General features: G+C 40.7%; 1 protein-coding gene across 3 annotated transcripts; it reads right to left on the bottom strand.

Annotated features, from left to right (window-relative positions):
- Positions 1-5,006: 5,006 nt before the first annotated feature.
- Positions 5,007-12,645, bottom strand: CCDC28A (coiled-coil domain containing 28A). Of its 3 annotated transcripts, none has more exons than XM_066546881.1 (6): positions 12,537-12,645; positions 11,459-11,647; positions 8,625-8,788; positions 7,561-7,715; positions 6,888-6,910; positions 5,007-5,748 (listed from the first exon to the last, which is right to left on the bottom strand). In XM_066546881.1, exons 2-6 carry the CDS (start codon positions 11,614-11,616, stop codon positions 5,694-5,696), a joined length of 555 nt encoding a protein of 184 aa, XP_066402978.1. In that variant the 5' UTR covers positions 11,617-11,647; positions 12,537-12,645; the 3' UTR covers positions 5,007-5,693. The 3 variants fall into 3 exon arrangements, with proteins under 3 accessions (XP_066402978.1, XP_066402979.1, XP_066402980.1); XM_066546882.1 differs by lacking the exon at positions 12,537-12,645 and adding an exon at positions 12,392-12,505; XM_066546883.1 differs by lacking the exon at positions 12,537-12,645 and adding an exon at positions 11,871-12,219.
- Between the last annotated feature and the right edge of the window lie 205 nt (positions 12,646-12,850).

Here is a 12,850-nt window from a genome sequence, read left to right as displayed (position 1 = left end):
AATTAAATGTATGTTCTTGTAATAGTTTTATCAACGAACTTGGGATTGTTTAGGAAAGATGTTAATAATGTCTACATACTAATAACCAAATGAGACAATATAGGGTTGTCCTGACAGTACATAAGCAAAATATAAACTTCACAGGAGTCTTTGAATTAATTGCTTTTGTTTGGGTAATATTTCTTTGAATTGTCAAAATGGGTTTTAAAGGTGCAGTTTCTGCTTTAAAGATAGATTGTACATTGTTTGTACCTGAAGCATATACTGATTGTACACTAGTTGTACCTGGTTGTACACTGTTAGTGTGTTTCAAAGTGATTTCACAGTACCTTTTTCCAGCCTACTGGTATATAGGTATTCAATGTCTTGCATTTAAATTATTGTCCAAAACAGCCTTTGTTTAGTTATAATACTAAAACATTTGGTATTGTGACAATGAAACATGAAGTTCGTGATCTCACAGCTTAAATACAAAGCTTTAAGAAGACTCTTAGTACTGTTTATCACACTTCACCAGCATTCTGGGTCACAGAAAACTAGATGAATTATATTTCATCTCTGGTAGAATATATTCTTGACACTTTCATTCTTACATATATTGATTCATTTAATCTGGAATCAGCTGAAATTACTCTGTTCTTTTGACTGGTCTTGTTTATGAGAGGCCTATGAAATTATCAAAACGTCATAATTAGTAAAAGCAATTTAAGCTGACTTTCAGTGGTATGTTGATGGAAACCCAAATTCTGGCAATACTGCTGTTGAACCACGTGTGGCTGATTGTTTCCCAGTCTGTGGGAGATGGGAGCTACATCATGCTCTGCAGTGCACGTACACTCTGTGGTGTATCCCTTAGAGCTGCAGTGGCGCCTCTTGCTGTCTGTCACTTCACCTCAGAGGTCTGACTGCTTTTCTGGCTTTGGCTCAAGTAAGGCTGCATTGAGACTCACAGAAGAGGGGATGGTCTGTGGAGTGGAACAAGTTCATTGTAAGAAACTGCACTCTGGATCACGACTATTTTCTACAAAGGGCCTGTGGTTTTTAGTGTCCAACCAAAAGGCAAGTAAGGAACACTGGCATTTGAAAGACTGGTTGCATATTAAGAAAATAAATTGATTTCATATTGAAAATCCATTATTTTCCTGACAGCTGGAGGAGGAGGAAGTGGAATAAGCATTACAACAGCTGCTGTGAACACTCACCTGAGGGCTTCTGAAGGCCTAGCATCCCTGACTGGCTGTGTCAGGCTTAGCAAGAAATTTATGTATAGTAAGGAATTTCAGCAATATATGATTTCTCTGCAGAAGGCAAAGGAAATACTTTGGGAATCCCTATGTTAACTTAGGTGTGTATTTCATTAAAATGCTGTGAAATTCAGCACTCTAGTAAGTGCTTTTGTGCCTTATTTTGCATAGCTTGAGCTGATAAAAAGCTTGAGTTAAGGTATGGAAATAGAGAGTATGTTTCAAGAAAAAAAATGAAAGGAATTTTGTAGGAAGTTGTAATTCATTGTATTCTATCAGAAAATGCAGAAGTGCTATGCCTTGAGCATGTTACTTGTTTTTTCTGTTACATATCCTGCCTTGGAAGAAGAGTGGTTCAGTTTATAACAAGCCTTTCTTCTAGAGCTTCAATCCATTGTCTTTCACTGCCCTTGTGAAGGAACTTGGTCACCTGCCTTCTCATCCAAAGGAGCCAAGAAATCATGGACCAGTCAGGAGGTCCTTTTGCTGTAGAAGGGGATGCAAAAAGCACATATTCCCTGGTTTACTTTGCATTTAGCCTTTCAGGATAAAGTAGCATTAAAGCAAGATGTTCTATAGAAAACCAGTAATTATTCATGTCATTTTTTTCAAAATTAAGAGGCTGGTAATTTTGACAGATTGTATGGTTTTTACCACATTGCCTCCATAGTGAATTTGCTAACCAAAAACATGCTAAAATTGATAATTTCTCAGAACTTTTCATGTCAAAACCAGTTTTGTCAGTGTTTTTTATCTGTTTGTCTATTTAGAACATTAGAACCCCTATTTAGAACATTAGGGTTTTTTTAGGTTTTAAAACTTCCTTTTTGTAAATACCTCTTCATGTAGACTTTATTTTCTCTTGTGGAAAATCTTATTACATCTTGATGTAAGGAGGGTTGCATTTTAACTGTCACAGCTCAAAACTGTCTTGATCTGAATTAATCCAAAGTGAGTACTGTCTAAAATTGACAGTAGATGTAATTTGGATTGTAAGGTAGGATTTTGGGTTTAAAATTTTCATGAAGATGGCACAGATTTTTGTTGTAACATACACCTATTTTCCTTCACACCTGCGTTGCAGTTTTTAGAGTTCTGTATAATATTTCTTGTATTAGCACTTGCTTAACTGTTAGACTGTATCTGTTTTAGTATTTCAGCTTGATTCTGCAATATTGCCTTGATCAGGATGATCAGATAATTTGCAAACTGCTCATTCATTCAGTCTGGTCCCAGCCTCTGTTTGTTAGGAATTGTTCTTGGTTATTTCATGTTCTGGTTTTTGTTGGTTTAATATGATTAAAGAGCTGTAAGTTGGAGGTCTCATATTAATCTCACTCTTTCTAAATAGTGGGAAAATTATGGTCTATTACAATGACTGATTTTTAAGATTTAAAATTTATATCTAACATCATCTACTAAAAACATAAGGTTTCCTTTTTTTTTTTTACTTAGGAGAGAGAGATGTACAGGTCTTGCAGATGTGTGCCACAAGTCTCTTTGTAAAGCTTTATTCCAGCAAAGCTCAGTGCTGATTCAGAAATCTGCAGTGTCTGGTTTCATTGCAGAATCAATCTTTCCCAAAGGAGTAGTCCTTAATTTCTTTGGCATGTTTCTTCCTTGGTGTTTTCCTGTTGGCTTCTGCTACCAGACGAGTCCCTGGGATTGCAGGTGTGCTCCAGTGGGGCCAGCACTGGAGAGCACGTAGCTGAGAGCAGCAGAGGACCTTTGCCACCACCCTGTCCCTCTGACCTCTGCATCTCATCCCACATCTTGCCAGCAACAAGCCTGGTACTGCCCCAGTCCCCCTCCACATCTATCTAGTAAAGCTCTGCCAGTGAGCCCTGGTGCTGCATAGGCAATTGCATTGTCAAAAACCCCAAAATTTTGGAAGTGACACCAGCCATGCACTAATAGACTCAGCCCATCTGTTTCTTAGTGTTGCTGCCTTCAACTGGAAATATAGAGGAGAATGTAACTTGTGCCCCAGATTCCCCACAGTGATGCAGCAAAGAGGACATTCTTCCAAACACCAAACCCATTTAGCAGTGTGAGTTTTTGAACCACAGCACTGGCCTAAACTCACACTGGTAAATATATTAAACATTTAATACACTTTTATCTCCACAAACAACTCTTCAGGAAACAACATAATAGAAAATGAACTCATTTTCTGCAGCCACTTACATACTTTTCTAATTACAAAAGACTTCCCACAAATATGTTACAGTAGGTTTTTTTTTTTTTCTTTTCCTGCAGGAGCCCAGAAATGTGATTAGCTCATTACCACATAAAAGAATTCAGTATCTCAAAAGTTGCTACAAAATTTTCTTGTATGAAGCCAAGTTAATAAGCACCAATCATTAATGGACCGTGTCAAAGACACAAAGTTGTATCCAGGAGGAGGTAAGGGAAAAAGAATTTCCTAATTTCCCAATTATTTGGTAATTAGTGCAAATTCTTGGTGACTTGTAATTGCCCACAGGCTTAAAGCAATTGAAGAAAAAGGGGCTAATTCTTGTATAATTCTAAACAGCTGCTTGAGATAGGTATTAGTTTATGTCTGTATCTCAAATTATACCCTCTGTCCTTGCATACATTGCTGCAGAAACGAGATCAAGTCATCCAACATGTTTGTAAGTGATTTGAAATGTGTTTGACATAGTAAGCCTAAGCAGTTTGATGTCAGAGCCCAAAAACGGAGAAGAGCTGCCTCTAATAGAGAATATCTAAACTCTGAGATTACAGGTGTGTTTTGGGACGAGTGTGCGTTACAATGCTTGTGATACACTGCACTTCTTGGCAGGAGGCTGCTCCCGAGCACACAGCTCTGCTCCTGCATCCAAGTGAGCTGCAAGAATACAATTTTGTTTGTATAACTGCAGCTCTACTAGTCACTTTTGCCACACCTGGTATGAGGCACGAGGCTAAAAGATGCTACTTATTTGCTCAGAAGTCTGCCCAGAAACAAGGGCATAGTGCTGATGTGAGAAGGTGCTGTGCAGAAATGGAAATTGCCCAATTATTGGTCAGAGGGGTGTGTGTGGAGAACAAACATCAACCTTGGCTTCACTCTGTGAGAAGCTTGTTGTATTGTAGTTCTCTTAGGCTGACTTTGGATTTCACAACATCACAGGTACATACCCAGTTGTAGGCAGGGACTCCTAGGTTCCTTTATGCAAACTCCTAGAGAATCTTGGCAACGAAGGAGATAAATTATGTAAAGAACAAGAACAACCTGAGGGGACAACCACTGGGCTCCTACTGGTTTGTAAATCATGGAGATGTGCATGATAGGTGAGGCAGGGAATTTGAGGCTGAATCTGTAGCCAGAGCAGTCGGGGTGGTTAAAGGATCCTTCTGTCCCCCAGTGTGCTGCAGGCTTGGTGCTGCACAGTCCAAAACTACATCTTGTGGCTGAGGGAGCCTCTTCTCTAAAGATGCCCAACAAAAGGAATCTTCTATTCCGTGGCCATGTGCCCACTCTGGGCTGATACAAGCTTTGCACTCAGGTAGAAGGATAAAGATTCCATTCCTTGTTCAGTAAGTGTAAAATCAGTGCGAAATCTGAATGTATTGCCTAAAACCTGAATATAAAATAAATCTAGAACCAAAGACATGGTTTGATGGACCAAGATAGAAATTTTCGATCTAAAACCAGCCTGATTTTTTTCCCCTCTGGCTGTGCACAGAAAGATGATACCAATTAATTGGTATCATCAATTGGTATCATCTATTTACAACATCAGAGTAACTACAAAATTGATTATCCTGGATTTATTGAACAGTAACTATTTACCCAGTTTTGGATTTTCACAATACTTAATTTATGTGGACTGCTAGCATGCACACTAATTCCAATTTGATGAGATTTTATAATTATTCATAGTACGGAAAAATGTAAACTCTGCAAACATTTGGACAACGCTAAAACTCATCTTCCTAACACAGCCAAACCAATAGCAGCTTCTGCAAATGAAACATCATATATTTAAAACTTTTCACTTTATTAACAATAAATTATCTGTGGCATCACCAATCAACAAAACACTAAAGAGACAGTGAGCAGATTGTCTGTATAATGATCAGAAAGGCAACATTATCAGTACCTTCATAAAAACTGGAGAAATGCCAATGAACTTATATACATGTACCACTTTCAACCATATGAACACTGAGCAGAAGAAATATATTCCTAAGTTTCTCCAATTTTTCTGTTAAGTAAGGCAGTAATAAAAAGCACAGCATCACAATTAAGTACAACTCTAGGTACTGAGCCCTGGCATAATGCAGTGCTCAGAGGAATGTGCAAAATAAACACCTGGATTTGCACTTTGATTCTTTGTTGTGTAAAATTAAAAAACAACACAAAGTCACAACTCTTCTTGATTCCATTGTCCAGAAAAACAAAAGCAAAGCTGGAGAATCCAGTTTAACAAAGATCTTCTCTCAGCCTGTAGTACCATTTGGAATATCTTGAGCATCGGCTAAATGTAGCTTTTGGCTGAAGCCAATCATTAAGGAATAACACTTTCACATACAGATAAGGCATGAACAAGACAGCAGTGTTACATGAAACTCTGCTTACTCTGGGTAACAGACAAACTGTTCTGGTGAGTCTTGTGCTAGTCCCCCACCAGTTGATTAATATTTCTCAATGAGATTTGAGCATTACATACCTACAGCATTAGCATGGGGATCAAGGGCAATGGCAGATTATTTTTATCACGATTGCATATTATTGTCCCATTCCACTTGTCCTCTTTTATGAAGTCTGCTTGAAGACACAGGAAATGTAGATCCCAGTGCAGGATCTTAAGCCCCAAAAACCAGAGCCTCACCTCCTCAATGCATACCAAGTGTGTAACAACAGAAATAACCAGACTGCAGAGTAAACTGAGTGCTGCACTCGTCCGCTGCCATCCTGGCTTATCAAAAGCACAGCGTGAAAGACATGCTGAGACATTCAGCTTTATCTTCTCTGTGGGCTAAGAGCACACATTTGTTCCATTTCCTAAGCTCTGCTGAAGTACCTGACCCTAGAAATAAAAAATTAGGTCAGCTCACTCTCCACGGTCAAGCGGTGATAAACGACCACACACGTTTCTAGAAAAAAATGAAACAGTAATAGAATTCACTTATCAGTGAGACAGATGCCTCTGAATATTGTTGAAGGAATATTACTATGGATGTTTGTTCCAGAGTGTCTCAATAAGATGCATGCAGAAAGAGCCTGCTGCTGATGGGTTTTGCCACTGACAATACACCGCGGTACACAAGTGGAACATGATAGCTAAATAAATCACCAGGTGAAAAAAACAGCCTATAATTACATGTGTTAACATACAGTCACTTATGTATTGGAAGAACCTAAAAATTGATGCTGTATTATAGTACTAATTTAAAAGCACAGCAGCACAATTAACTACAACTTTAGGTACTGAGCCCTGCAGTGCTCAGAGGAATGTGGAAAATAAACACCTGGATTTGCACTTTGATTCTGTGTAAAATTAAAAAACAAACAATACAAAGCATTATCAAAGGAATCTGACTTGTAAAGGCATCAGCTACTAGGGAAACACACTGCAATTTGACTACAGTTAGTAATTATAATGCAAAATAAACATTTTAGAAAAAGGATACATAGATGAATTTAGTTCTTCTAGCTGCAAAATAAATGTAGAAATTATGAGAAATGGCACTTCAGTTAGTCAAAGAAATGCAACAATTATGCTGGTATGCTGAAATGAACACATTAAAATAATGAAGGAAATAACTAATAGCTTGGGCCGAAATGTATGATTTCTTACAAGAATCAAACCTACACTGAATTCTACACAATGAGCTAAGTTCCAAATTAAGTTTGGAAATTTTGGAAATATAGTTTCCAAATGTGCTGGTCTCAAGAAATTTAAAGAAATTTTAACAATTCTGGTTTTTATGGAAATACACTAGACAAAGTGTAGAATATACAGATCTGTACTCTTTGTTATGTGTCACCTTCCCCAGATGTAGGAGGATGGACTGCAGGGAAAGTGGTTGTAGTTCCCTAGTACGTGGGCTGTCCCTAAGCAGGCTGACAGGCTCAGGCAGCTTGCAGCCAGCCTGCTCCCCTCCCCAGAGCAACCAGCAGCTGTAACAAATGAAAACGGCTCCTGTGTTCTCTCAGAACCCAGAGGAGGGCAGGGCACACCTTGGTTCATTGAAGAGCTACGTTCTCCTCAATGTAAATCACTGCCCACACAGGGGCGCTGTTTTCCTGTACCAAGCTTTGCTGTGGGCTAAGTTCCATGATTTCTGCCTTCCCAGTACTTACATCTGACAGCAGTCTATCCAGGTTGGAATCACTGGCTAGTTTTCTTTTATCTTCAGGGAGTTCTTCCATCTCCCCATAGAGCTCCAGATTGAGGCGAGCAAGTTTCTCCTGCATACTCCGCACGTGCTCCATCTGCTCTATGGAACATTCATTTCCTAAAACAACAAGTAAAAACTTTATATAAAGAAACCCAAGAGCAAAAATGAAGATGTGAAGATGCAGCTTTTTACATCAGAGAATTTAAACATCAATTTTACAAGTACATTTGCTTTCTTGGTGTTTTCACTATTGAAGTTTTGGTCATCCCATTTGTTGCTGTGTTGTGCTGAATTTACAGTAGCTATCCAATGTTCTCAGAGCTTTTTAGAATGCATGTGGTTTTTCTATACTCTTGAATTTTTCTCTGATTCAGAAAGACCCTGTATTTTAACTTAAAATTCAGTCAAAAAAAACTTTCCAATTCTGATTTCTCTAAGGGTTGCTTTCTCGAAACAGATGGTTGATATAATACAAACTTTTCAGGTTCTTTTGTAAAATCAGTGTGGAATTGACACGTTTACCTAACACTAAACTTGCAAAAGTAAACATGCATTTTTCTACTTAGTACAAGGGAGAAAAGAATGCAAAAATGTGCAAAATTTCTTCTAAAACCTCCATCAACTCTGAGGTTGTAAAAATACTAAGAAGCTAAGACAGAAGAGTAACCTAGGTAAAATGCTGCTTGCATTGAATTTCATAAAAGTTGTTACCAATAGTCTTACATGTTCATATGCAACAAAACTGGGTGCTAAACACAGTTACTTCTTCCTACATAAATAAGTGATTTTAAACTTGGTATCTTAAGGAAAGGTGTTTCCTTGCTGGAAGGAATAATGGAATGGCATATGAATAATCTCACAACACAGACAACGTTACAATGTAACTCTAATTTTAAAATGCAGTAAGATGTATTAATTATGTTGGTTTCATGTGGCAGTCTGTCCATGCAGCACACTTGTTTGCAAATGTTACCACTGTACAGCTATAAAAAACAACTACTGTGCACACACAATTCGTGCACTCACCAAATGCCTGAAGTTTGCCAGAGTGGAAGTCATTCAAGAGACTCAGAAGTCCCCTTTCCATTTCCTGGACATCTGATACATCTGTGAGAAAAGAATGCTGGATTGGTGCTGCCTGTGCCCCTTTTGCTTCAGCTCCTGGAGGTTTGGCTTTCTCTTTGATTACGCTAAAAAAAAAAAATTGAACAAAACAAATATTACTTCCTGCTTTCAATTTCACTGTAAATTTGAAATGTAAGGAAGTGTACATCTGAGCTTTGCAAATTAAATGAGAAATACATAGTGCATATTTCAGTCACTGCTTTTAAGATAAACACTGGACCTCCAGCTTGTCTTACAAATAAAGAACATCACTATCTCAACATTTTGATACTGCAAAATGAAGGGTTCCAACAGTCTGCTTTCCTGCTCACAGAAGGAACCATCAATGGACCACACATCTGTGATGGCCATCTTAGTAACGTAAAGTGGGCCAGCACTACCCAGCAGTGGCAATAGGGCATTAGCACAGAGAAGACCTCTAAGATCATCAAGTCCAACCATTAACCCAGCACAGCCATGTTCACCACTAACCCACATCCTCAAGCACCACACTCATGATTTTTTAACATTTCCAGGGATGGTGATTCCACCACTTTTCCAGGCAGACATTATCTACATAAAATCACCCAAAAGGCATCTGCAAGCCAGAGAGAAACCCCTTGAAAAATCATACTCTCCTCCTGTCACAAACATCTGTAGACTCCAACTCCTGTGGAAAACAGCTGGTTATAAGCTCTGCAAGGTGACCTTGACTCCACATAAATCTTCTTAGAGCTCTTTCTTTCAGCCCACAAATTACATCCCAATTTTATAAATCTCACCATCAAAACCACTGTCCCACTACTCTAATGTACCAAATGAAACTCGTCTGTGCCCAAACATCAAATTGCTAAAAATGGTCTACAACCCTTCCTGCAAGAAAATCATCAAAATCCCTAGATCCCATACACTTCTCTCTAGACATAGCACTTATTCAGAGCACCATGTGCCCATAGAAACTACATGGATGAAAATTAAAAACCATGTTAAATCCCTGTGAACCAACCAATATGGAAACTAAACAGGCAGCTACCAGTGAGAAGCAGCATGTTCCATCTCTGACCCAGAGACAGACAGACAGACTACATCCTAATACAGTTTAGGTAGGAGGCTGTCCTGCAGCCTTGTGATGAATCTGTTCAGAACCTGATACAGTGAAAAAATCTGAGTCTAAACATTTTAATTTAGAATACTATGGGATATTTAAAAAAAAATCACAGACTTAAAAAGAGGCTTTATTTAATTAATGAAGATAATGGGGTTTAAAGCACAGTAAGGCCTACCCTTCCCATGCTCTGTAAATTCTCTCTTTCTTATGGGAAATAATAATTCTTTGTCCAGCCCAAGAGCTTCTGTAGTCTATAAAACATCATATAGACTATATGCTATGGAAACAACCAGCAGTCCAACAATCACCATATCCAGTTCAACTCAGAGCAACTCAGTTTAGGTTCTGCTTCAGTTTCAGACTTAATGGTTTGCACAACAGACAGGTCATCCATTTTTCTACCTGATTCTGATGTTTAATAAAATAAACTATTAGTCTTTGAGAACTTACTTCATTGGATTCCTGCAGATAAAGCGAAAATTAAATACTCTTACTCCATTATCACAGCAGAAGTTCATCCTCACATTATTATGTCAATTACCTCTCCTGCTTGATAAGTTCAAACAATTATCTGTATTAGCATTGCTTGGTAAGTTTAACAATTGTGCAAGAATGGCCAGAACTTAGAGCAAAAAGGACATTTTCTTCTCTACACAATCTTTTGGACAGCAAGAAATTAATTTCTAGTAAATCCCAGGATAATAATGTTGAGACTTGAGTAGACTGTTCAGTCAACTGCAGAAGCTACCAATTTATAGCACATTAGTATTTACTAATATTTCCCTCTAAGTATTAACACAGTTTTCCTGAAAAATAATGTATAGACTTTACATTGCAGAAATTAATTATTTATCAGGTCAATACTGCATCCTTCAAACAGACTCTCTGCTGATGCTGACAGTTCTGTATTTAATCTTCAGCTAAAATTCAGAGGTCAGTAAATTCTGCTACCTCTCTCCAGCTAACATTTCACTTTAAAATTCCTCTTCATTTATTTATCTACTGTGTCTGCCATAGCCAAAACACTAATTTTCTAACATGCAAGTAAATTAGTGCTATCAAACTGAAACCAAGTTATCATCAAAAAACCACAGACTATTCTGATGTACTTTCTGAAGAACTGAATGTCTCTCTTTACTCAAGACACTCCCCCAGCTGAGAGATCCCCAGTCACAAAACACCTGGAAATTCCAGTTCTAGCTCATCCTGTTCAATTTATGTCCTTCATTTCCTGCCACAGTTGTCAGTTCCAACCTTGCAGTCATGTAATATTTCATTTGTTCCTCACAGCTGTACATCTGGGGCTCTACTATCTCCCATATGATGCCCAAATCTGATCACCCAACTTGTGTCTTTCATCAGGCACATCAGGCTACATTCAGATAAATTGCTGTTGGTATGAGTTTACAGCATTGTGTAACATTTCATTAAGGTTACAAGAAAAGTGCAAAACACCTTCCTTTGCTGTAAAATAACCATTATATTGCATTAAATATGTATCATGTTGCTAAAAAAGACACATCATCAAAACTTTTCACAAGTCTGAAGCTTTTCTGTCACAGCCAATCTAAACCACCTTTAGACTGTCTCAGCATTGCCAAGTTCCTGGCTCTCACTCCCTCCAGGTCTGCAAATGGCCCGAGCTTACCGTTTTAACTTTGGTTTTTGTACGGCAGGCTGTGGGGCAGGGTTGGAAAAGGCTGTACTTTTACTGACTGGCACAGAGCTTTTCTTGGAGTTAGCAACCTGAGCAGAGTGACTGGAAGATGATTTTGGGCTCCTCCTCTTGATCTTCCTTTCTTCCATTTCTTCCAATTTACTGCATCTAGACTAATGTCTTCAAAGGAAAGAAAAGAAAGTGAGAAAAAATCCGTTAAAACTGGCATTTACAATAAGGGCAAATAGAAAGACAGCTCGTGGAAATTAAACTTGTAGTTCCTTCAGAGATAAGCAGTCCCTCATTTCTGAGAACAAGAGAATCCAGTTTCCAGGAGAAGCTGCCCGGCCTGCTAGATGAGCAGAAGGGGCAGGACTTAAAAGCTCTATTTGCCAACAGGTACCTCCAAATGATCTCAAGCACTGTGTCCCGTGGCTTACGGCTAGGGAATACCACGACTGCTCGGGCCCACGGCAGGCAAAACACTGACAAGTGCAGTGGCACGGGGATGCCGCGACCCATCCGTGCCACAGAACCTCCTCTGCTCAGGGAAACTCAGCCGATGGCAGCTTGTTGTTGCTGTGACGCAGCTGCTGTTACCGCTGCTCCACACTTGCTATTACTGTCACATACTTGCTGTCACTACCGTGAGACACGCTTATTGTTATTGTGTGTTGTTATCACTCCTACACCACCGACGGGCCCTGCCCAGCTCCGCACGCACAGCCCACCCGTGCGCGGTTACCGGGCGCTCCCCCGCCCCCTGCCTGGCCGGTGAAACGCCTCTGACACCCGTTACACCCCGGAGGCGGCTGAGGGTGCCCCGGGCACGGCGACGTCACCCCCGGGCGCCATCGCGGACCACCGCTACCTCGCGGGATGAGGAGACCCCTGCGCGCAGCCCGGGCAGCCGCAGTCACGTACCGCCGCTTTATTACCGCGGAGGCTCGGGACACCGGCTGCGCTCCGGGAGCAGCGGGAAGCGAACGGAGCCCCTCGCCCGCCCGGCCCCGGCGCCACGCCCCCTGCCCCGCGCCCCCCGCCCGGCCGCGCAGGCCCCGCCCCCTACCTGAAGGAAGCCCCGCCCCCGGAGCGCGCGCGGAGCCCCGCGGAAGCGGCCGGCTCGTCCCAGCGCGCAAATCACGTGACGGCGGGCCAGCCCGGCCCGGCGGCGGCGCCGCGAGGTGCATTGTGGGAGTCCCGCCCCAAGGCACCACCTCCCCCGCGGGCGGACTACAGCTCCCAGAACCCTCTGCGGGGCGGGGCGGCCTGCCGGTGTTCGGTGGCTGTCACGGCCAAGGGTTTCTCCCGAAATATCTGATCCAAGTCCACGCGTGTTAAAACACGCGGAGAAAAACCACCGCACTACCGACCCGGTCCTTC

The sequence above is a fragment of the Molothrus aeneus genome, chromosome 3, assembly GCF_037042795.1.
Source record: "Molothrus aeneus isolate 106 chromosome 3, BPBGC_Maene_1.0, whole genome shotgun sequence".
Classification (NCBI taxonomy): Eukaryota; Metazoa; Chordata; class Aves; order Passeriformes; family Icteridae; genus Molothrus; species Molothrus aeneus.
This window is presented reverse-complemented; position numbering and strand designations above follow the sequence as displayed.

Bases quoted from the DNA above. Each gene is read 5' to 3' on its own strand.
- CCDC28A (XM_066546881.1), bottom strand. From the start codon at position 11,616: ATGGAAGAAAGGAAGATCAAGAGGAGGAGCCCAAAATCATCTTCCAGT. The intron at 8,789-11,458 runs GTAAGCTCGGGC...TTTTTTTTTTAG, and splicing joins CAAAAACCAAAGTTAAAACG to CGTAATCAAAGAGAAAGCCA. The intron at 5,749-6,887 runs GTATCCTTTTTC...GATTGGCTTCAG, and splicing joins GAAGAACTAAATTCATCTAT to CCAAAAGCTACATTTAGCCG.